General features: G+C 34.2%; 2 protein-coding genes and 1 long non-coding RNA gene across 3 annotated transcripts; 1 reads left to right on the forward strand and 2 right to left on the reverse strand.

The window, feature by feature from the left end:
- Nucleotides 1-543: 543 nt before the first annotated feature.
- LOC110916569 lies at nt 544-2,747 on the reverse strand. The gene is made up of 2 exons (XR_002579850.1): nt 2,625-2,747; nt 544-1,100 (listed from the first exon to the last, which is right to left on the reverse strand). It is a non-coding gene; the product is annotated as an uncharacterized LOC110916569 (long non-coding RNA).
- A 3,717-nt stretch (nt 2,748-6,464) lies between these two features.
- Nucleotides 6,465-14,002, forward strand: LOC110917638. The gene is made up of 13 exons (XM_022162128.2): nt 6,465-7,433; nt 7,555-7,641; nt 8,538-8,647; nt 8,752-8,802; nt 8,879-9,050; nt 10,398-10,919; nt 11,005-11,487; nt 12,046-12,255; nt 12,368-12,556; nt 12,707-12,870; nt 12,947-13,099; nt 13,188-13,266; nt 13,354-14,002. The coding sequence occupies exons 1-13, from the start codon at nt 6,966-6,968 to the stop codon at nt 13,810-13,812; spliced, it is 3,147 nt and encodes a 1,048-aa protein (XP_022017820.1). The 5' UTR covers nt 6,465-6,965; the 3' UTR covers nt 13,813-14,002.
- On the reverse strand, nt 13,965-14,761 carry LOC110917639 (rRNA-processing protein FCF1 homolog). The gene is made up of 3 exons (XM_022162129.2): nt 14,472-14,761; nt 14,274-14,346; nt 13,965-14,185 (listed from the first exon to the last, which is right to left on the reverse strand). Exons 1-3 carry the CDS (start codon nt 14,494-14,496, stop codon nt 14,053-14,055), a joined length of 231 nt encoding a protein of 76 aa, XP_022017821.1. The 5' UTR covers nt 14,497-14,761; the 3' UTR covers nt 13,965-14,052.
- Nucleotides 14,762-22,584: the final 7,823 nt, after the last annotated feature.

A 22,584-nucleotide genomic window follows, 5' to 3' on the forward strand; every position in this document is an offset into this window, starting at 1 on the left:
CGTATATTTTTTACATTGAACCCAGCTTCTTGGTTATAAGCCTTACACATGGCAAGAAGTTCTTCCAGTGTGACGTATGATTTAACAATAATAGGATGATATTGCTCGTTGACATTCGGTGTCCACAATTTAGTGCCATTAGAATACTAGTAAATATGGTAACGTGGAGTATGTTCTATATCATCTGTGGACATAGGGACGGATGTTAGTATAAGTTTACGTGTGTTATGAACGTTGTAATACGTTTAGCACCCTAGGGTAACAAAAAAAGATCACACATGACACTTGTCGTGATGTTACACATCTTAATTGTGTGTGCACATGTAACATCTTCTCTACAATGTATGTAACATCCTTAAAAGTTGTGTTCCTACTCTGCTTTATATTTTGTAAGTACTTATAGGTAAACATGTTTTAAAGATACAACCTGTAAAATGTATTACACCAAAATGTTACACAAGTGTTTCCAGTTTTACACATGTTACATCTTCTGTAACTCTGCTTTATACATTGCAAGTGTTTCCTGTTTCCAGTTTAAACATGTTTTAAAGATACAACCTGTAACATGTAAGTACTTATAGGTAAACATGTTTTAAAGATACAGTCGTATCACCTTACAAGTTATATGTTTTACTGACAAACGCCATTTCACACATGTTACACACTATAGAGTGAAACAACAGTATTGAACGTTGCTACACATTTCCCATTCTATCGTAACATGTGTAACCTTTTTGGGGGTATCAATGTTGTAGGTTTATACAGACTTAAATATATACAAATGATCCAAAAATGATCATACATGTGTTACCCTCTAGTGTAACATAAGTTACAAGCATGTCTTACATATGTGCAGCCCCGATTTTTGGTAACAAAGGGGTTGAACATATGTAACACATGTTTGTAACATGTGTTACACTGGAGGGTAACTTCTGTACAACGTCAAAAGGTACCCACTACCTGCCCTTCATCGACTTCTTGTTCCCATTCTTCATCGGTTTCTCCATCTACCTTCTTTCGTTATCGTTCTGTTTCTTTATCGTTCTGCTTTCGCTTATTAGCCAGCCTACCCGTCACGGACCTGGTCATTCTCCTCACTCCTGCAAATACAACCGCCATAGTAAATACATAATAGCACAAGTAATATTTCCGGAGTTATTTGTAAAATAAACGAGATATTCCGAATAAATTATGAAGTTTATATATTTTAACATTTAACAGCCAATCTTAAAAAAAACATTTTAACATTTAAACTTACTATTACATTAAGTAAAAACCTTTTGTAACACGTGTTGCATTGGATGTATCTTCAAGCTGAAGATGAGATAATAAAAAGGAAAATGCACAACACTAAAAAAGTTGTAACACGTGTTACAACGGTTGTTTTAAGAACTTTCAAATAAACAAGTGTTGCAAAGTGGATGTTTTTAAATAACTGTTTAAATCAACGTAATAGAGATGTGTAAGTAGGTAATTTCCTTTTGTAACACGTGTTACATTGGATGTATCTTTACATTGAAGATGGGATTATAACACGTGTTACAACGGTTGTTTTAAGAACTTTCAAATAAACAAGTGTTACACCGTGGATGTTTTAAAAAAACTGTTTTTCATCCATTTGTAATAGAGACGTGCAAGTAGGTAAAAACCTGTTGTAACACGTGTTACATATGTGCAGCCCCGATTTTTGGTAACAAAGAGGTTGAACATATGTAACACATGTTTGTAACATGTGTTACACTGGAGGGTAACTTCTGTACAACATCAAAGGTACCCTCCAGTGTAACACACGTTACAAACATGTGTTACATATGTGTAGCTCCTTTTTATGTCCAAGAAATGGCTGGTTTTAACATAAGTAACACGTGTAACATTATTACAACATATGTAGCTAATTATGCCAGCAAGACATTTCAACTAACAACCCATTTAAAATAACATTTCAACCCATTTAAAAAGATATAGATTTGTATACACATAATGTTTTGTTAGGTTTCTTCCCAGTCCCAGTCCTGCCCAAGAAATGAAAAACACAAATATTAGTAGTCAACAAAAGAGTACTTGCTAAGATGAGGATACAACAATTACCATTCACCATTTCAATATCCACTCATATCAAAACAAAATGTGTAACACAATGTATGCACCATATATTGTCCGAAAGTGTAACATATGTTACAACATACAGGACAAACAGTTTAGAATCTAGCTGGCAGAAATGTAACATACGTAACTAGTTATGCCTGCAAAAATTTGAAACATTTAACACTAATTATAAAAAAAAGAACAACTTAACCAACAACATTTTGAAACCTTTACTGTAACAATTATGGATTTTCAAACTAATTATCTACCAATAATTGGGATGCCCAATTTAAACAAAAAACAGAAAACAAAATAAAGCAAATCCAATTTATAAAACCTAACACAAACCCAACCCATAAATTATTGGTCAACAAACTGAAAATATCAAAAAACTAAAAATCATTTTAACATAAAAACAAAAACCTGCAAAATACATGAACATTAACCCATTACTAGAACACTTTGAGCACACAAAAAGTTATTGACAACCTTTTTAACAAAAAAATCAAGTGTGTTCTTGCAATTAGTAGAACACTAACCGGATCTAGACCCGTCTGAGGAACAAGATGAAGATCTTCAAAAATGATTCTCTCACACACACTTGTGTGTGTGTGTTCTTGGCGTTCTAACAACTTTCTCTCTCTAAAAACCCATGAACCAAATGATTTCTGACCTGCTTCTCTCTCACACACTTGTGTGTGTTCTTGGTCTTGGTGTTCTAATAACTTTCTCTCTCTAGAAATACATGCAACCGAATGATTCAGGCCTGCTTCTTTCTCACACACTTGTGTGTGTGTTATTGCCGTTCTTCATGAACACGAAGGGGTTTTAACAATAACGATTCTCTCACACACACTTGTGTGTGTTCTTGGTGATTGAAACATGAAGAAAAAGAGAGGATGAGAGAAGGGATGATGATGATGGTGAATGCACAGAAGTTTTTTTGAATTCTCAAAGAAAAGAAGAAAGAAGAAAGAGAAACAATGATGATGGTGATGGTGACAACAATAAAGAAGAGAGAGAATGAAGGTCTGAGAGAGAAAGAGAGAAATGAGAGTCTTGGTTATAGGTAATTGTGCTTCTCTCTCCTTTTCATATCATGCATGTCTAATCAATATGAATATAATATATAAAATGTCATAATATCATAGGTAATTTTACCCATATGCCCTTGAAGTACCTTTTTGACTTTACCACTCTATTTAATTTAATTCAAAAATGCTTCAAATTTTATGAGCCATTGGATGATCATGATCAATGGTCTAGATTGGGTTTCCTAGGTTTTCTTAGTAGAAATAAGTTTTCTGTAGATCCATGCCCTATATATATATATATATATATATATATATAGGATAAGGATCATGTGAGAAGTAGTAGGCTAATTGAGAAACTTGAGAAGCATTCTGGACCACACATTTTCTCTAAGCTTTTCGTAATATACACATATGTATAGTTTAAAATTGACTATATACATATGTGTATAATTCAATATACATATATGTATATACTCAATTTTTACTATACATATGTGTATATTACGAAAAGCTTAGAAAAATGTGTGGTCTAGAATGCTTCTCAAGTTTCTCAAATAGGGTGGACTTCTCTTAGGATCCCTACCCTATATATATATATATATAGGGTGGAGTTATTGTAAAAAAGACCAAAAGTGTGAGAAAGGTAAGAAAGAATCTCAACCATTAGATCTAAATTAATTGAAAAGGGTAAGATTGTAAATGCATTAACAAATTCAAATATGGTAATCCTTGATTTAAGGATTTGGAGAGAGAAAATCCTTGATTTAAGGAATATAACCGTCCATAACATCATTCATTTTAATTTTTTTTGCATTATTCACAGAATCATAGCTATGTTCATGACATGGTGTTTTAAAAAATTCATAGTTCAATGCATAGTGTTTTTACGAAAATAATATAACACCATTCAGTAAACAAAAATATAACACCATTCAGTACACAAAATAACACCATTCAGTACAAGGTATAACACCATTCAGTAAACAAAAAAATAACACCATTCAGAAACAAAATAACACCATTCAGAAACAAAAAAAAACATCCAGTAAACAAAAAATAACATCATTCAATAAACAATATAACACCATTCAGTCAATAATATAACACCATTCAGTACAATAATATAACACCATTCAGTAAATAAATATAACACCAATCAGAAAAAGAAAATAACACCATTCAGAAACAAAATAACACCATTCAGAAAAGAAAATAACACCATTCAGAAAAGAAAAAAAAACACCATGACTGAAAGAAATATAACACCTCTGTATCATCTTCTCCACTTCCGGCACCGTTCGATGTAGAGAGAGAGATCGCACGACCACCACCACTGCCATCCATCATCGCTGACATTCTCCGGCCGTCGTATGTTCAGTTTCATATCATACATCGCTCGATCCGCCGGATTACACAACGTAGCATAAGCATCATGAATCTCATTCTTATGGTGAATCCATGTTCGTGTTCAATTATTGCAGTTGTTCTTCTCGTACTTCAAGGATTTAGTGGGCCGAGAAGTCACGGTGGAACTGAAGAACGATCTGGCGATACAAGGAACTCTTCATTCGGTCGATCAGTACCTTAATATTAAAGCTCGAGAACACCAGAGTTGTTGATCATAATCTTCCGATTGATTGAACATGGAAGAAGAAAAGAGAGAGAGAGAGAGAAATTGTGATCGTGTGTATGAGAGAGAGAACGAAATTGCAGTGATTTGATTTACAAAATGAAGATAAAAAGACACAATTGCCCCTATAAATTTCAATTCAGTCCAAATTAACAAAAATATTTGCAATTTGGTCCCTATTGATCTCAACCATTAGATCAAAAGATCTAATGGTTTAAGATTCTTTCTTACCTTTCTCACACTTTAGGTCTTTTTTACAGAATCCTTTACCTATATATATATATATATTAGAAAAAACATAAACGCGTATAAAACAAAACTCAAAAACATAATGTAAGTTTCTTATTTAGCTTTTTAATTTTACACACTTTTGACATACCCTTTTTATCTAAATGTATATGTGGATTCGATTTCTAAGGTTTTTTCTAGATTTATTGAGTTTTCTCCTGAATAGGTGTATAAGCATTATTGCCTAATGGAGATGATATGATCGGATGGTTCCGCTAGTAGCATGATTATACTCTAATGGTCAGTGGCGGAGCTTGACCAAAAGTTTTGAGGGGGCGTAAAGTGATAGGACCCAAAAAAGAATTTCCTATCGTTATGTTTCGGGTCGGGTATCGATTCGGGTCAGGTCAAATAATAATAGTTCCAAATAAAACTAAAAAAATTCATTTATTCAAAGGACCCGTTCTTACACATAAAAACTTGCGATTAAGTTTATTGTGTGGTGGGTAATCTAGGGTTAAACAAATAAGAGTTAAAATATATTTACAAAACTACCCATTACTTATATACAAAGTGATAACAAACTTTACCTTAATATATTGTATAAATATTTAGGATATACAAAGTGGTAACAAACTTTACTTTAATTTATATATTGTATAAATAAATATTTAGGAAAAATAATTGGGGTAGGCGATCCTATATAATTTTTAAAATTTCCGTACGAGAAATCGGGAGCTATACACTTTTAACCGAAACATTGGGGTGGGTGGATGCACCCCCGGACACCAAGTAACCTTCGCCTCTGCTAATGGTTCATCAGTTATCCAAATTTGCCGTTAAAAAAAAAAAGTCTAATCTTAAACTTGTGTTGTTTCCAAAAATTCAGGCGCTTGATGTCAAGATTAGATAATCACAACTGATCTTTTCGATTTCTTAACGTTTGGTTCATTCAAAGCAATACAAATTTTAGTACAAAATAAAAATATAATTTATCATTGCACATGGGTAAATTGAAAATCATAACACTAAGGGGCTGTTTGTTTACCTGTTAATGAGGCTCTTACTGGTTCAACACTTAATGGTTCAGACTGTTTGTTTCACGAGCAGATGTCTGAATGGTTCAGACACTCGCCTCTGAATGGTTAAGATTTATACAGAGTCTGAAAGGTTAAGACCTCTAATCTGAATTGGTCCGACATTTGCCTCTGAACGGTTAAGAATTATACAGGCTCTTAATGGTTCAGACCTCTTACTGGTTCAGCACTTAATGGTTCAGACCTCTTACTGGTTCAGCACTTAATCATTCAGATGTTGCCAAACAGCCCCTAACTAACACTTTCATACTTTGGTGAGTAAAACTCGGTAAATGTCTAAAGCCAAAGAACTCAACAATAAAGGTTGTATGTAGTCCATTAAATTAAAACTTGTACATAATTTGTTCAGAAAGAATATAACCTAAAGTAACGAAAATCAACCGTTGACGTGAAAAAAAGTGATTAAAAAAACAAAAAGAAATTCTGCTTCTCTCCCTAAAAGCTTCTGAGCTGTTTTCTTTAATCTTTATCACCGAAAAGAAACAACTCACAAGTCACAAGCATCTCTTGATTTTCTTTAATAGGTCTCTCTCTAAAATAAAATTATAAAAAAAAAAAAACCATTGTTCTTGGCTCTTGCAACTCCTACTTCATTATGTCAGTAATCACTACACTTTGGTAAGTGATTTAATCCCAATTTTTCGACCAAAACACTTCAAGAACAAAGCAAAAAAGCACCCCTTTTTGTCTTTACCCTTATTCAAGAAATCTTGATTACAACATACAAGTTCCTTTATCTTCATTCATTCTTTAAAGGGTATGCTGTGATGGGTTAATCCAGTTTTAGCCAAACACCCCAAAAGAAAAGCAAAAAGCACCCATCTTTATTTATAGATTTTGGATAGTATATGCAATAACATGTAAGAATTTGATTAATTGGGTTATTAATCAATGGGTTCTCTTGAAAATGGAGTATTGCCATTAAAAAGAGATCCTTTACTCAAATCTTTATCCAGAAATGAAAGAAACAGTTCATTTGGTCAAAGACCCAGATCAAGATTTGCAAGATTTATGGTTGTGAAGAAGCTAGATTACTTGCAATGGATTTGTGCAGTGGCTGTGTTCATCTTCTTTGTGTTTGTTTTTCAAATGTTCTTGCCACTATCCACTATGGAAAAAGCTGGTGAAGGTTTCTTGAAACAAAAAGATGATACCTTTGATGGGGAATTAAAGAATTTGTTTCAAGAATTAAGTGGATTGGATTTTGGTGAAGGTGTTAAGTTTGAGCCCACAAGGCTTTTGCTCAAGTTTCAAAGAGGAAATAAAGATTTTAATGATTTTAATAATTTTAATAATCCATCTTTTGAAGGTTCAAGAAAAGTAGTGAGATTTGGGAACAGAAAGCCCCAGCTTGCTTTTGTGAGTATTTTGTAGTAATTTTAATGAATTTTTATACCTTTATAAGTAAGAATTGAGTTGTTGATGGTATTTGGATTTGGGTTTATTAAAGTTTTGATTTTTATTAGTTTTCTTGTTTTAGGTTTTTGCAGATCTGTTGGTTGATCCACAACAAGTGTTAATGGTTAGTGTTGCGGCTGCTTTAAGATCAATTGGGTATGAAATTGAGGTAATTTGATTCTTCATGAGATATTGGCTACTTTAGTTGTTATTGTTTTCGATTTGAATGTTTTGATGAGATATAAATGATGATTATGTAGAATGAGTTTTAAAGTTTCGCCATTTTGGAAGTGGATAAAAACAAGCTCTAGGAACGTACTAAGCTCAGTTGCAGGAACTAGGGCTGCAAACGAACCGAACGTTTAGCGAACAGTTCGTGAACCGTTCGGTGGGAAATTCGTTTGTGTTCGTTTGTTTAATAAATGAACGACCACGAACAAGAGATTTAGTTGGTTTAGTTAAATGAACGAACATGAACAGAGGCCGCGTTTGTTCGTTTATGTTTGTGAACATTCGGTAATGTGTTCGTATATGTTTGTTTGTGTTCGATAGTTCATTAGTTTTTTAGTTTTCATAATTTATTTAAATACTTCAAAATTCCGACAAATATTTTTTTAATAAGTATCAGTGTATTATATATTTTGTTTATGAACGTTTGTTTCCATTCATGCTCATAACGTTCGTTGCCTAAAATTAAACGAACACGAACACGTCCATTTCCATAACGAATGAACACAAACGAACTCGAACACGTCCATTTCCTTAACGAACGCGGACATAAAATATCATTTTGTAAGTGTTCATGAACAGTTTGTGAACACATATATTTCCTTAACAAACGAACACGAACAAAGTCTTGTTCGTGTTCGTTTGTTTTGTTTGCAGCCCTAGCAGGAACTAACAAAATCTGTTCAACATGAGCATGTAAAGTTGTCACTTATGTGGAAAGAATAAGTTCATGCTTTAGATTACTTAAGATTTTGTAATTTTGTATTATCGATCAAAACTTTAAAGATTGATGATTTTTATTTGGTTATTTTTATGTACGTGTTAAATCTTGCGCAGGTTTACTCGCTTGAAGACGGCCCTGTGCATGCTGTGTGGAAAAATATTGGAGTTCCAGTCAATATTGTGGAAGCCGACAACAATACAAAGATTATAATCGACTGGCTAAAGTAAGTTTGACTTATTATAAAAATAATACGATGGTACTTAATTTAAGATTCCAATTTAATGGCAATGTGATGGGTTCATGAATCGTTTCACTTGATCTTTGCAGCTATGATGCAATACTTGTCAATTCTCTTGAAGCAAAAGACGCAATTTCAGGGTAAGTTTACCGTATTGTATCATATTGATTTCATGAACAAATAATTACATAAACTTAATAAATTTAGTTATAACAGCCTTTTACAGGAACCATTTAAATCATTACCACTTATATGGACCGTCCATGAAAAAGCACTTGCGACCCGTTTAAAAAAGTATGTATCGGATGACCAACATCCGCTGTTTGACGATTGGAAAACCGTATTTCATCGAGCTTCAGTTGTTGTTTTCCCCAACCATGTTCTACCGGTACATCTATGTGACATTCTTTGTTTGTAATTATTATCTCTATGTAAATGTTTAGGCCTGTAAATGAACCGAACGAACATGAACATATAATCGAACACATTTTTTGAACATGTTGGTTTATTAATAAAGGCAAAAGATCAAATACAAATAATCTTAACATACTAAACATACAAATTGAAGGAAAACCCAAAAAGACAAGGTGGCATTTTTGTAATTACCACCAACTATCAAAGTTACAACCAAAAATACCTAAAAAAACACAAATTTTTTTTTTTAACATTTTTTATTAAAAAATCGCTACATTTCGTTAGCAAAAAAAAAAAAAATTTTTTTTTTTTTTTTTGGCTGCTACTAAAAGTAGCGATTTTTTAATAAAAAATGTTAAAAAAATAAAATAAAATAATTTGTGTGTTTTTTTTTATTTTTTTAGGTTTTTTGGGGGGTTTAGTTTTTAGCATTTTAGCTTGGGTGGGGGGGGGGGTAGGTTTTTTTAGGTTTTTGGGGGTTGGGGGGGGGGGGGGTTAGGTTTTTTTAGGTTTTTGGGGGTGGGGGGGTGGGGGGGTTAGGTTTTTTTTTAGGTTTTTGGGGGGTGGGGGTGGGGGGAGTGGTTAGGTTTTTTTAGGTATATTTGTAGAGTAACTTTGATAGTTATTGATAATTACAAAAATGCCACCTTGTCTTTTTGAGTTTTCCTTCAATTTGTATGTTTAGTATGTTAAGATTATTTGTACAAGAACTTTACCCTATTAATAAAATGGGTATGTTCGTGTTCATTTATGTTTGTTCGTTTAAAACCTAAACGAACAGTTCATGAACATAAACAAACAGACTTAAACAAACATAATTTAACAAACAATAAACTACAAAAGTGAACATAATTGAAGAAACATTAATGAACATAATTTACTAAACATGAACGAACATAAAGTATTTTTTTTTTTATAAATGTGTGATTAATTACAATAAATTCAACTGGAAACCCAATTTTTATTACTAATAAGCCCAATTGCCAATTAGTTATATTTTTATAAGTAGTTAGAAAGTTCTTTTTATGTTTAATATTCATATAAATATAACTACTTATGTATTTAATTTGAAACGAATATATACGAACAAACATAAACAATTGTAAATAAACGAACATAAATGAACACAAATGAATAAACATAAACGGACGTTCACGAACATAAATGAATGAACAAAAATTGTGTTCTCGTTCGTTCGTTTATTAAATAAACGAACTTCCAGCCGAACAAGTTCACGAACAGTTCATGGACGTTTGGTTCGTTTACAGGCCTATAAATGTTTTATAGGAACTCATTTTTTTTATTTGATTTTTGTTTTCAGATGTATTATGCTGCATTTGATGCCGGAAACTACTTTGTTATACCTGGATTTCCATCTAACGCTTGCAAATTAGATAACTCGATGATCGTTTTCGAAGAAAATCTCCGCGGGAATATGAATATTGGCGCTCATGATTTAGTTATTGCAATAACAGGAAGTCAATTTCTGTATAAAGGATTATGGGTGGAACATGCACTCGTTTTACAAGCTTTATCACCACTATTAGCGGAGTTTAACGCTGATGATAGTACGAGTCAACATCTTAGAATCATATTCTTGAGTCAAGATTTGAGTGGTAATTACAGTGCTGCCATTGAGGAAATTGCTTCGAATCTTAACTACCCAAATGGTACCGTAAACCATGCAACCGTTGACGATGACGTGTACAAAATTCTTAGCGTTGCGGATCTTGTGATATACGGATCGTTTCTTGAAGAACAATCTTTTCCCGACATTCTAGTAAAAGCAATGTGCTTTGAGAAACCGATAATAGCTCCTGACCTTACAGTAATAAAGAAATACGTACGCTTCTAAACTTTAAGACCCTTTTCAGTTTTAAGTTTTTAACCTCTTGAGCATATACTTTGATTTTTATTTTGTATTTTAGGTTGACGACAAGGTCAATGGCTACCTTTTTCCTAAGACGGATATTAACGTTTTAACGCAAATTATGCTTCAGTTAGTGTCTAAACGAAAACCGTCATCTTTATCTCGAAATATCGCATCAATCGGAAAACATACCGCAAAAAACATGATGGTTTTGGAATCCGTTGAAGGGTATGCTTCGTTGATAGAAAATGTCGTTAACTTACCTTCGGAAGTTGCGTCTCCAAGGGCAGTATCGGAAATTCCATCTAATTTCAAAACCGAGTGGCAGTGGCGTTATTTTGAAGATGTTTCAGATAGTAAATATGTAAATAGAAGTTTGAGGATTGATCAGTTTTTAAACAAGCTTGAAAACCGGTCGAACCGTACTCGAAAAGATGGGTTTGCTGATGTTTCGGCAGATGATACGTTTTTGTATAGTATTTGGGAAGAAGAGAAAAGTATTCAGACAGCGCTAACTAAAAAGAGAAGAGAAGATGGTGAGGTAATTAAGAAGTGTTTGACTTTAGACATAGTTTTGAGTCAAATGTTTGACTTTTTCTGAAAAAGTCTAGAGTAAAATGCCATTTTCGTCCCTGAGGTTTGGCCGTTTTTGCGACTTTCGTCCAAAGGTTTGTTTTTTCACATCTGGATCGAAAAGGTTTGAAATCTTGACATTTTCATCCGGCTGGTTAACTCCATCCATTATTCTCCGTTAAGTCAGTATTTCCGTCTTTTTTGTTAACTTAACGGGAAATTTGGTCTAACGGATTCGGTCAATGGTATTTTAAACGCTTATACATAAAGTGTAAAAGACCGAATTGCCCTTTAAGTGAACAAAAAAGACGAAAATACCTCTGACTTAATAGAGAAAAATGGATGGAGCTAACGAGGCGGATGAAAATGGCAAGATTTCAAACCGTTTGGATCGAGATGCGAAAAAACAAACCTTTGGATGAAAGTCGCAGAACTGGCCAAACCTCAGGGACGAAAATGGCATTTTACTCAAAAGTCTAAGAAACCTTTCTAAAGAGCTAACCTTAACTTTGTGTTTTTCATGTAGTTGAGGGACAGAAGTGAGCAACCTAGGGGAACATGGGAGGAAGTATATCGAAGCGCAAAGAAAGCCGACAGGAATAAGAATGATTTGCATGAGAGAGATGATGGGGAGCTTGAAAGAACGGGTCAACAGTTATGCATCTATGAACCTTATTTCGGTCAAGGAGCTTGGCCTTTTTTGCATAGTGGTTCACTTTATCGTGGTATTGGGCTGGTGAGTCGCTTTATTTTATGTTAAAATTAAAAAAAAATGTTCTTGTATATTCTATAACAAATTGAAATAAGTTTTTTTTTTTTTTTTTTTTTTTTTTGTGGTTATATTGTAGTCATCTAAAGGTCGAAGATCGAGAACCGATGACGTTGACGCACCTTCACGTCTTCCTCTTCTAAGCATACCTTATTACCGTGATGCCCTTGGAGATTTTGGCGCATTTTTCGCGATTGCAAACCGTGTTGATCGTATTCATAAAAATTCTTGGATTGGATTTTCATCATGGAGAGCTACAGCTAAGAAGGTATTGATTTGGGCCCACAAGATTTTTTTATTAGTTTGTGTTAATTGATATGTATTTTGGTCAAAAAAAAGTTCATTAAACCATCTATCAAGTCGAATGTTGCAATTTTTTGTATAACATAAAGAGTAGAAATTTTGAAAATAAAAACAGGCTTCTTTGTCAAAGACTGCTGAGGCGGCTTTATTAGACGACATTCAAGCACGCAGGCATGGCGACGCACTATATTTTTGGGTTCGAATGGACAAAGATCCAAGAAACCCGACGCAACAAGATTTTTGGACATTTTGTGATTCTATAAACGCCGGAAATTGCAAGTAAGCCTCTAAAATGTTTGATTATTAAATGTCTAAGATACCCATCAACAATGACAAATTGTTTGATTTGTGCTAGGTTTGCTTTCTCGGAAGCGTTCAAGAAGATGTATGGGGTGAACGACAACTCGACGTATGTCCCTCCGATGCCTGTGGATGAAGGTTCGTGGTCGGTCATGCATAGCTGGTCTTTGCCCACCAAATCATTCCTTGAGTTCGTCATGTTTTCAAGGTTCCAACGATCTTTTTAGTTAACTTTTATCGAAAAATGGGAATTGAACAATTAATAAGATTCCCCTTGTTAAAATCGTATTTTGCAGAATGTTTGTGGATGCATTGGATGCGCAAATGTATGCGGAACATCATCAAAGTGGTTTCTGCTACCTAAGTTTATCCAAGGTAACCGTTTGACCGGAACCTGTTTTGACCCGTTAGTGTAATGAGTTCAACGTATTTTGGCGTTTATTTTAAACTGTGGTTTTGCAGGACAAACATTGCTACTCACGTGTTCTCGAGCTGCTTATAAACGTATGGGCATACCATAGTGCAAGACGAATGGTGTACATAAACCCAACAACCGGAAAACTCGAAGAACAACACAATTTCAAAACCCGAAGAGGGAAAATGTGGGTCAAATGGTTCAACTACAAAACCCTAAAATCCATGGATGAAGATCTTGCTGAAGAAGCCGACTCAGACCACCCTAACCGCCGGTGGTTATGGCCTTTGACCGGCGAGGTTTTCTGGCAAGGACTGTATGAAAAAGAAAGAAGTCAAATGAGACGACAAAAAGAAAAACGAAAGCAAAAGAGCAAAGATAAGATTCTACGGATTAAAAACCGAACACACCAAAAGGCTATCGGTAAGTATGTGAAGCCACTGCCTGATAATGAAACGGTCAATAACTTGACTCCGGTTTTAGAAGCCGTAAAGCTTCTTAGATAACATATATTTACTTTTTTGGTAGATATTGTAGCTTTGTTGGGTCAATTCTTTGTGAAAATATATAATGTTTTCGGGGTTTATTTTTTCTATAAATCTGATAAGTTTTTGTTGCGTAAAACTACATTAAGTCTTGTAGATGATGCTCAACTGTTAATGCATTGCCTTAAAGGTATACTGAATGTATTGTAAAGTCTTTATCTCATCTTTTGTGTCATAAGACAACCCATGATAAAAAAAAAATTAAAAAACAGTATCACAGTCTTGAAGAATAAAAAGCGGTTGTATGAGCGTAACTCTTTCAACAATGCAGTCATCAGCGTAAGGTCCTTTGTGAGTGCAGGGAAGCCTTTCGAATCTAGGGTCCTTGGCAATTCTATTTGACCGACAACATAAAAAGAATTAGTATGTTATTCCCAATGTTTGTTTGATGATTCATTGACGAAAGTAGTGAGCTAACTTACCTTAACACAACGCGATATTTCTGACCGAGCTTCTCGAGTTCAGCCATCACACAATCGGTAATACATGGAGTGCCTTCAGAGGACAAAAAGGGACCAAAAGTGATTAAAATACCGATATTATGACATCCTTGGTGCAACGAAAGTGATGATAGTATTAGACGAGTAAGGTTTAACATAAAGGATGGTATAGAAACTTACATTTAGCATATAAGCAGTCCATCATTCCTTTCTCCAAATCCAACTACATCAAAAGCAATAAAACATTTAACTCAATTTTCAAATGAATAAAAAAAATTCAATCATGATGATCCACATTTGCAATTTTCTAAATTGGCAAATGCAAAGATCCTTTGCTGTTCTTCTTGTTCCTAATTCATCCGATGTTTATACCCCCGCTAAAAACCCTAAACTAACGCCACGAAACACCTAGAAAATATCCTTCAACAAAGGCGAAACAAACCTATACGCCCCCTAATAATCCCTAACCTTTATCCATAGTTGTTAATGGCGAATAGCGACAAATAGCGATAAGGTACCTATTTGCTACATAGTGAATAACGATATATAGCGGGTGGCTATTTTATAAATAGCGATACACTAGAAAAAAATTACAATTTTATATGTATATTATATCAAAATACCCTGGTATATATGCTATTTTACATGTATATTTAACAAAAACCTAAAATCCAGCTATTTTATAACTATATTTAATTGTCATTTATATAAAAGATAAAACAAAAAAAGTGTCGCTATTCTCGCTATCCATTGCTACAACCCTAATAGCAACACAAGACCTATACGCTAAGTAGCGCGCTATTGACAACTATGCCTTTATCCGATGTCTCCAAGAAATCCTATCAACGATCATGTCCTATGTCCTCTGAGAAGTACAAGTGTAACACACTAACAAATTCTTAGTTAATTTGTTCTCATGTAACTAGTGGGTATCAACAAAACCATTTTTAAAGCATGAAAAAGAAACCATTTTTATGTTGGTAATTTTAGTGATTATCAACATTTGTAGTGGTATTGGATTAACTCGTTGAATAGGCATTCTCGTTATATATTAATCGAGTTAGGTGATGCAGGAATGGCGGACTTGATTTTTATAACGAGCTATTGTGTGTAATTGAATTTGGGCCAAATACCTTTATTATATGGGCTTAATTAATTGGGTATAGTTTAAATATTTAATAGACTTAAAATTGAGTCTAGTTATAATATTTAATGGACTTATCTGATTAATGAAAGGTAAGTAAAAAGCCTTAAAGGCCAGATGTGGGTTTTGGTTTTGCCAGCAATCACAATGGCAATTTTATTATATTAATAAAAGGTGTATCAAATCAATTAAGAGACATATCTATTAATTTGAATAGAATGTCGGTTATGGTTTCAAAACGGAAAAGGTAACTGGTCCGCAAAATTTGGGGATAATTTTGAACCAGTTTTTCCGAAACTAAAAACATAGAAGAAGATCCTATTCGCAAGTTTTTCTTACGGTATTTTTGATATTCTTAAAATCACAATCCTGTTCTTGTTACGAATTGTTTAATCCGTTCGAACTTTTGAGTATACCGATCAAATAGTTCGTTCTGATAGTTCTCATACGACTCTCAATTCAATCCAAGTAATTTTATTTGATTCACTGTGGTCTCATTAAATTCCAACCAACAAAGAACGAACTATTTCAACATGACTGGTGAATCTGCAAGCGACATGACAAGCAAATTCGCGAAGTTGGAGAAATTTGAAGGGCAGGATTTTAGGCGCTGGAGGAAGAAGATGCACTTCTTGTTAACCACACTAAAAGTTGTGTACGTTCTGAGTACACCGATGCCTGAAGATGGGGGGAAAACGAACCCCTTGATCAACAGAGGAAAAGGTTGAAGTGGGAAAATGATGATTATATATGCAGAGGGCATATATTGAATGGAATGTGTGACGGGTTATTTGACTTGTACCAGAATGCATTGTCTACCAAGGATCTTTGGGATTCTCTTGAATCCAAGTATATGGCAGAGGATGCGTCTAGCAAAAAAATTCTGGTGAGTAATTTCAATTCTTACAAAATGGTTGATAATAGACCAGTTATGGAGCAATATAATGAATTATTGCACATATTTGGTCAATATACTCAACACAATATGTATATGGATGAGTCAATTTCCGTTTCAAGTATCATTGATAAACTTCCCCCATCGTTGAAAGATTTTAAACACACCCTTAAACATCAAAAGGAAGAATTGACTTTGGTTCAATTGGGAAGTCACATTCGAATCGAAGAATCTCTTCGGGTTCAAGAAGTTGATAAAAATAAGGGCAAAAGTGTGGTTGGCCAGTCCTCAATTAACATGGTGGAACATGAAGGGAAATCCGGTAATTATAACAAGTTTAAAGGCAAAAAACGCAAATTTGATCATGGTGACAAAAATTCAAACAAAAAGACCAAAAAGACATGTTGGAGGTGCAACAAAGTGGGACATTTCAAAAAGGATTGTCGGGTGAAGCTTACGGGAAACAACAAAGGCTCGAGTGGAGCCGGTCCAAGTGGGTCCAAGGATCCACCAACTCAAACGGGTACGTGTTCTAAATTTTATTTAAATGAAAATAAGTTTAGTGATAGTTTGGTGAAAACAAAGGTTCCATTTATACAAAATAAAAACCAAAATGAATTAGACTTATTTGGCACTGTTTGTCTTGATAATGTTGGAAAAAATGACTTTTCTACACCAAAATTTCCATGTTACAATAGTTTAGATAATTATAAAAATAATTTGCAATGCTGTAATATTATTTCACAAAATGATATTGGGAAACTTTTGACAATTAATGCTATTGGCCCACCTTTGGAGCCTAGTCAAACTACAACACAAGTCTTGGACGATTGGCATAATTCTAATCATACAGTGGGTGACGGCCCACTCATGAAAGTTTCATTAGATTTTAATGGTCATCCAGGCCCACTCGAAATTCCTAAAACAATGACATTGGGCTGTGATGGTTCATTAAAACAAATGGGCCAAGTTTTAAATACTTGTGGTGGCACAGTTGAAAATACCAAATTGGTATGTTTAGATAATTCACATAATGTTAAATCTACTGGTGTATTGTCAGATACATTAAAAGGAAGCATGGCTAATAATTTGGATCCATTGATATACTTTGATATTAATGGAGGTCCATCAAAAGGAATGAATAATAATTCGAATTTTAATTCGAATAATTATTCGGATTTTAATAATAATTCGGTTGTGAATTATGTTTCCTTTATCACTGAATCATTTTGTGTTCAGGATGATGAATTTGCATGGTGGGTAGACTCGGGAGCTACGGTACATGTGTGCAAAGATCTAAGGTGGTTTGAAGAGTGCAAACCTATTGATGATGGATCCGAATTACGAATGGGAAATGTAGCAACCGAGCCTATCAAAGGTGTCGGGAAAGTCAAGCTTGTATTTACTTCTGGCAAACACTTATTACTAGATTATGTGTTGTATGTTCCGGGTATACGGAAGAATTTATTGTCGGGTATCGTATTAAATAATTATGGGTTTAAACAGGTCATTGAGTCTGACAAGTTTATCTTGTCAAGACATGGAACCTTTGTAGGATTTGGATATTTATCTAATGGTATGTTTAAGTTAAATGTTCATGTTCCGTTTACTAAAGAATCCGTGTGTATTGCTTCTTCTAGTAATAAAGTAGATAATGAATCAAAATTATGGCATGCTAGATTAGGACATGTTAATTATTTTAGAATGAAAGACATGTCAAAAATGAGCTTGATAACCCGCTTTTGATATGAATAATAATCAATGTCACACTTGCAAGTTAACCAAGATAACAAGAAAACCTTTTAAAGATGTCAAAAGGGAATCTAAGGTTTTAGAACTCATTCATTCTGACCTATGTGATTTTCATAATACTCCCTCATTTGGAAACAAGAAATATGTTGTGACATTTATTGATGATGCTTCTAGGTTTTGTTATGTTTACTTGCTACATACAAAGGATGAAACTTTAGATAAGTTTAAAATATATAAACAAGAAGTAGAATTGCATCAAAAAGATTTGATTAAAAATCTTCGTACAGATAGAGGTGGTGAATACTATGATCCAGTTTATTTCCAATCTACTGGTATCATACATCAGACCACTGCTCCTTATACACCACAGCAAAATGGTGTATCTGAGAGGAAGAATAGGACATTAAAAGAAATGGTTAATTCCATGTTGTCCTATTCGGGTTTGAGTGAAGGATTTTGGGGTGAGGCTATGCTGACAGCCTGCTATTTATTGAATAGGGTCCCAAATAAAAAGACCAAGGTAACCCCATATGAGCTCTGGCACAAAAAGGCACCAAACTTAAGTCACCTTAAAGTTTGGGGTTGTAGAGCTGTAGTGAGACTCACTGAACCTAAGATACAAACTTTAGGTGAGAGAGGCATAGATTGCATATTTATTGGATATGCTGAACATTCTCCAGCTCATAGGTTCTATGTGATAGAACAAATGATTACGTGTCAGTTCACACAGTAATTGAGTCAAGAGATGGAGATTTTGGAAATGAGGATAGGTTCTCCTCAGTACCTAGACTTAAAGATGTGCCTCAGAGTCTAAAAGATTTTGAAAGAAACTCTTCCAATACGAAAGATGTTTCCACTAATACAGAACCAAGGAAAAGTACTAGGGTAAGGAAAGCCAAGAACTTTGGTGATGATTTCCAACTTTATTTGGTTGAAGGATCGAGAGATAAAATTGAATATCAATATCAATATTGTTTCAATATTGAGGAAGATCCGAAAACTTTCAGTGAAGCAATGGCTTCAAGGGATGTTTCATTTTGGAAGGAAGCTATTCAAGATGAAATTGATTCTATCATGCAGAATAAGACCTGGAAGTTGACAGATTTACCTCCTGGATGCAAACCATTAGGATGTAAATGGATTTTCAAAAGGAAAATGAAAGTGGATGGAAGCATTGATAAATTTAAAGCCAGGCTAGTGATACAAGGCTTTAGACAAAAAGAAGGAATTGACTTCTTTGACACATATGCTCCAGTAGCAAGAATATCCACGATTAGGTTGTTGTTGGCTTTAGCAGCTATCCACAATCTTGTAATTCATCAAATGGATGTAAAGACTGCATTCCTAAATGGTGAATTGGATGAAGAAATATATATGAAACAACCAGAAGGTTTCATTATGCCAGGAAATGAACATAAGGTTTGCAAGCTGGTTAAGTCACTATATGGCTTGAAACAAGCTCCTAAACAGTGGCATCAAAAATTTGATGATGTGGTATTGTCAGATGGTTTTATACTTAATCAAGCTGACAAATGTGTATATAGAAAATTTGACTCCTCAGGAAAAGGAGTTATAATTTGTCTATATGTTGATGACATGTTGATATTTGGTACTGACTTAGGTCAAGTTGTTAAAACCAAAGAGTTCTTGTCATCAAAGTTTACCATGAAAGATATGGGGGAGGCTGAGGTGATTCTTGGTATAAAGATCACTCGAGGGAACAATGGTATATCAATCTCTCAATCGCATTATATTGAGAAGATCTTGAAGAGATTCAACAATCTGAATTGTTCTCCAGTTGCAACTCCTATTGATCCTAACATTAGGCTTATGCCTAATCAAGGTAGCCCCATATCTCAACTTGAATATTCCAAAGCAATAGGATGTTTGATGTATGCTATGATCAGCACAAGGCCTGATATTGCTTATGCGGTGGGAAAACTTAGTAGATTTACAAGTAACCCGAGCACATATCATTGGCAGGCAATAAACAGATTGTTTAAGTACCTGAAAGGAACTATAAATTATAGTTTGTGCTATTCGGGTTTCCCCTCAGTACTTGAAGGGTTTACTGATGCAAGTTGGATAAATAATAAGGAAGATCATTCTTCCACAAGTGGATGGGTGTTCTTACTTGGTGGAGATGCTATCTCCTGGGCCTCAAAGAAACAAACTTGCATCACAAATTCAACAATGGAATCTGAATTTGTAGCTTTAGCAGCAGCTGGTAAAGAAGCTGAATGGCTAAGAAATTTGATCTATGAGATTCCTTTGTGGCCAAAACCGATATCACCTATATCTATCAAATGTGATAGTGCGGCTACTTTGGCTAAGGCTTATAGCCAAGTGTACAATGGAAAGTGTAGACACCTAGGTGTTAGACATAGCATGATTAGAGAATTAATCATGAATGGAGTGATATCTGTTGATTTTGTAAGATCTGAGTATAATATGGTTGATCATCTAACTAAAGGGTTAGGAAGAGATCTCGTGAACAAATCAGCCAAAGGGATGGGTTTAAAGTCCACACTTTAATATCCTATGCCAAGACACCCAATTCCCATCTAATACAACGTTAGATGCTGAATTCAATGTGGAAAACTTGTCATAAAGATATTGGAACACAACACTAGAATCATCCCAAGGTTTGTGTTCAGACTGCAGATAAAGTAGGTTGAAGTATAACTTCTTAATAGTTCTTTGATAAATTGCATTTGCAGGTGCAAGAATAAAGAAACTACCTATAAGAGTATGAAGTTTAGCCGCTTCAAGAAGCTTGGACTTGGCTTTGATATACTCTTTGAAGGATTGGACATAGGCTAGTAAAATATAGTGTCATGTAAGAACATATGGGTTGTAAACTTATGTGTATTTTACCTTCAAGTATTCAAATGGATAGCAAGGGTTCAATCCATAGAGACACCCCGATATTCGAATATTTGGATCATGTAATTTACTAAGATGAAAATTCAATCCTCAGGACATTTTCATTTATGCATGAGTTTGAAATTTTGAGAATTGAGTTGGGTTAATCATGGATATCACTAAAATGAGGGAGGAATGTTGGTAATTTTAGTGATTATCAACATTTGTAGTGGTATTGGATTAACTCGTTGAATAGGCATTCTCGTTATATATTAATCGAGTTAGGTGATGCAGGAATGGCGGACTTGATTTTTATAACGAGCTATTGTGTGTAATTGAATTTGGGCCAAATACCTTTATTATATGGGCTTAATTAGTTGGGTATAGTTTAAATATTTAATAGACTTAAAATTGAGTCTAGTTATAATATTTAATGGACTTATCTGATTAATGAAAGGTAAGTAAAAAAGCCTTAAAGGCCAGATGTGGGTTTTGGTTTTGCCAGCAATCACAATGGCAATTTTATTATATTAATAAAAGGTGTATCAAATCAATTAAGAGACATATCTATTAATTTGAATAGAATGTCGGTTATGGTTTCAAAACGGAAAAGGTAACTGGTCCGCAAAATTTGGGGATAATTTTGAACCAGTTTTTCCGAAACTAAAAACATAGAAGAAGATCCTATTCGCAAGTTTTTCTTACGGTATTTTTGATATTCTTAAAATCACAATCCTGTTCTTGTTACGAATTGTTTAATCCGTTCGAACTTTTGAGTATACCGATCAAATAGTTCGTTCTGATAGTTCTCATACGACTCTCAATTCAATCCAAGTAATTTTATTTGATTCACTGTGGTCTCATTAAATTCCAACCAACAATGAACGAACTATTTCAACATGACTGGTGAATCTGCAAGCGACATGACAAGCAAATTCGCGAAGTTGGAGAAATTTGAAGGGCAGGATTTTAGGCACGCTGTCCCCCGCACCCCCCAGCGAACTCACCGCGGAGTTCGATCCGCGCTAACAGGTGGTTTGCTATTAAATAATTGGTTTTGTAATTATTTAGTTAATTAATCAGAATCAGATAATGTTTTTGCAAAACCAAAATAGCTTAACTTGCATGAGCTTCTGATGTATCATTTCTGGCCAAAGCTGACTTGATACATCTACTTATCATTCAAGTATTACGAAAGCTATGTTAAGTGTGCATCATAAGCATGAAAGTTTTAATATCTGGCCAAAGCTGATTTAATTCTTTCATAGATGGCATACTTAGCAAGTGCATAACTAAAGTGATTGTTTCAATTTCTGGCCAAAGCTGATTTGTTACAACCACTTTGCACATATGCTTAAATGATTACACTTCTGGCCAAAGCTGTTTTGTTTTCGTTTAAGTAGAATTTTTAACTAAGTCTATTATTTTGATGTTAGTAATAGACAATATCACAGCTTTATAATGTAAAATGGTCATTATTTATGCCTGCCTTAGTTTAACGTGCCCTTAGATCACATTAAGACTTCTTCCTTAGTATCATAACTTGCTCATCTTATTTCCACTATCAGCACCCAATCAGGGAATTCCATCTTTGACTGGTGATAACTTTGCTGCATGGAAGGATGCTCTCATGCTTA

This window comes from Helianthus annuus, chromosome 16, assembly GCF_002127325.2.
Source record: "Helianthus annuus cultivar XRQ/B chromosome 16, HanXRQr2.0-SUNRISE, whole genome shotgun sequence".
NCBI lineage: Eukaryota > Viridiplantae > Streptophyta > Magnoliopsida > Asterales > Asteraceae > Helianthus > Helianthus annuus.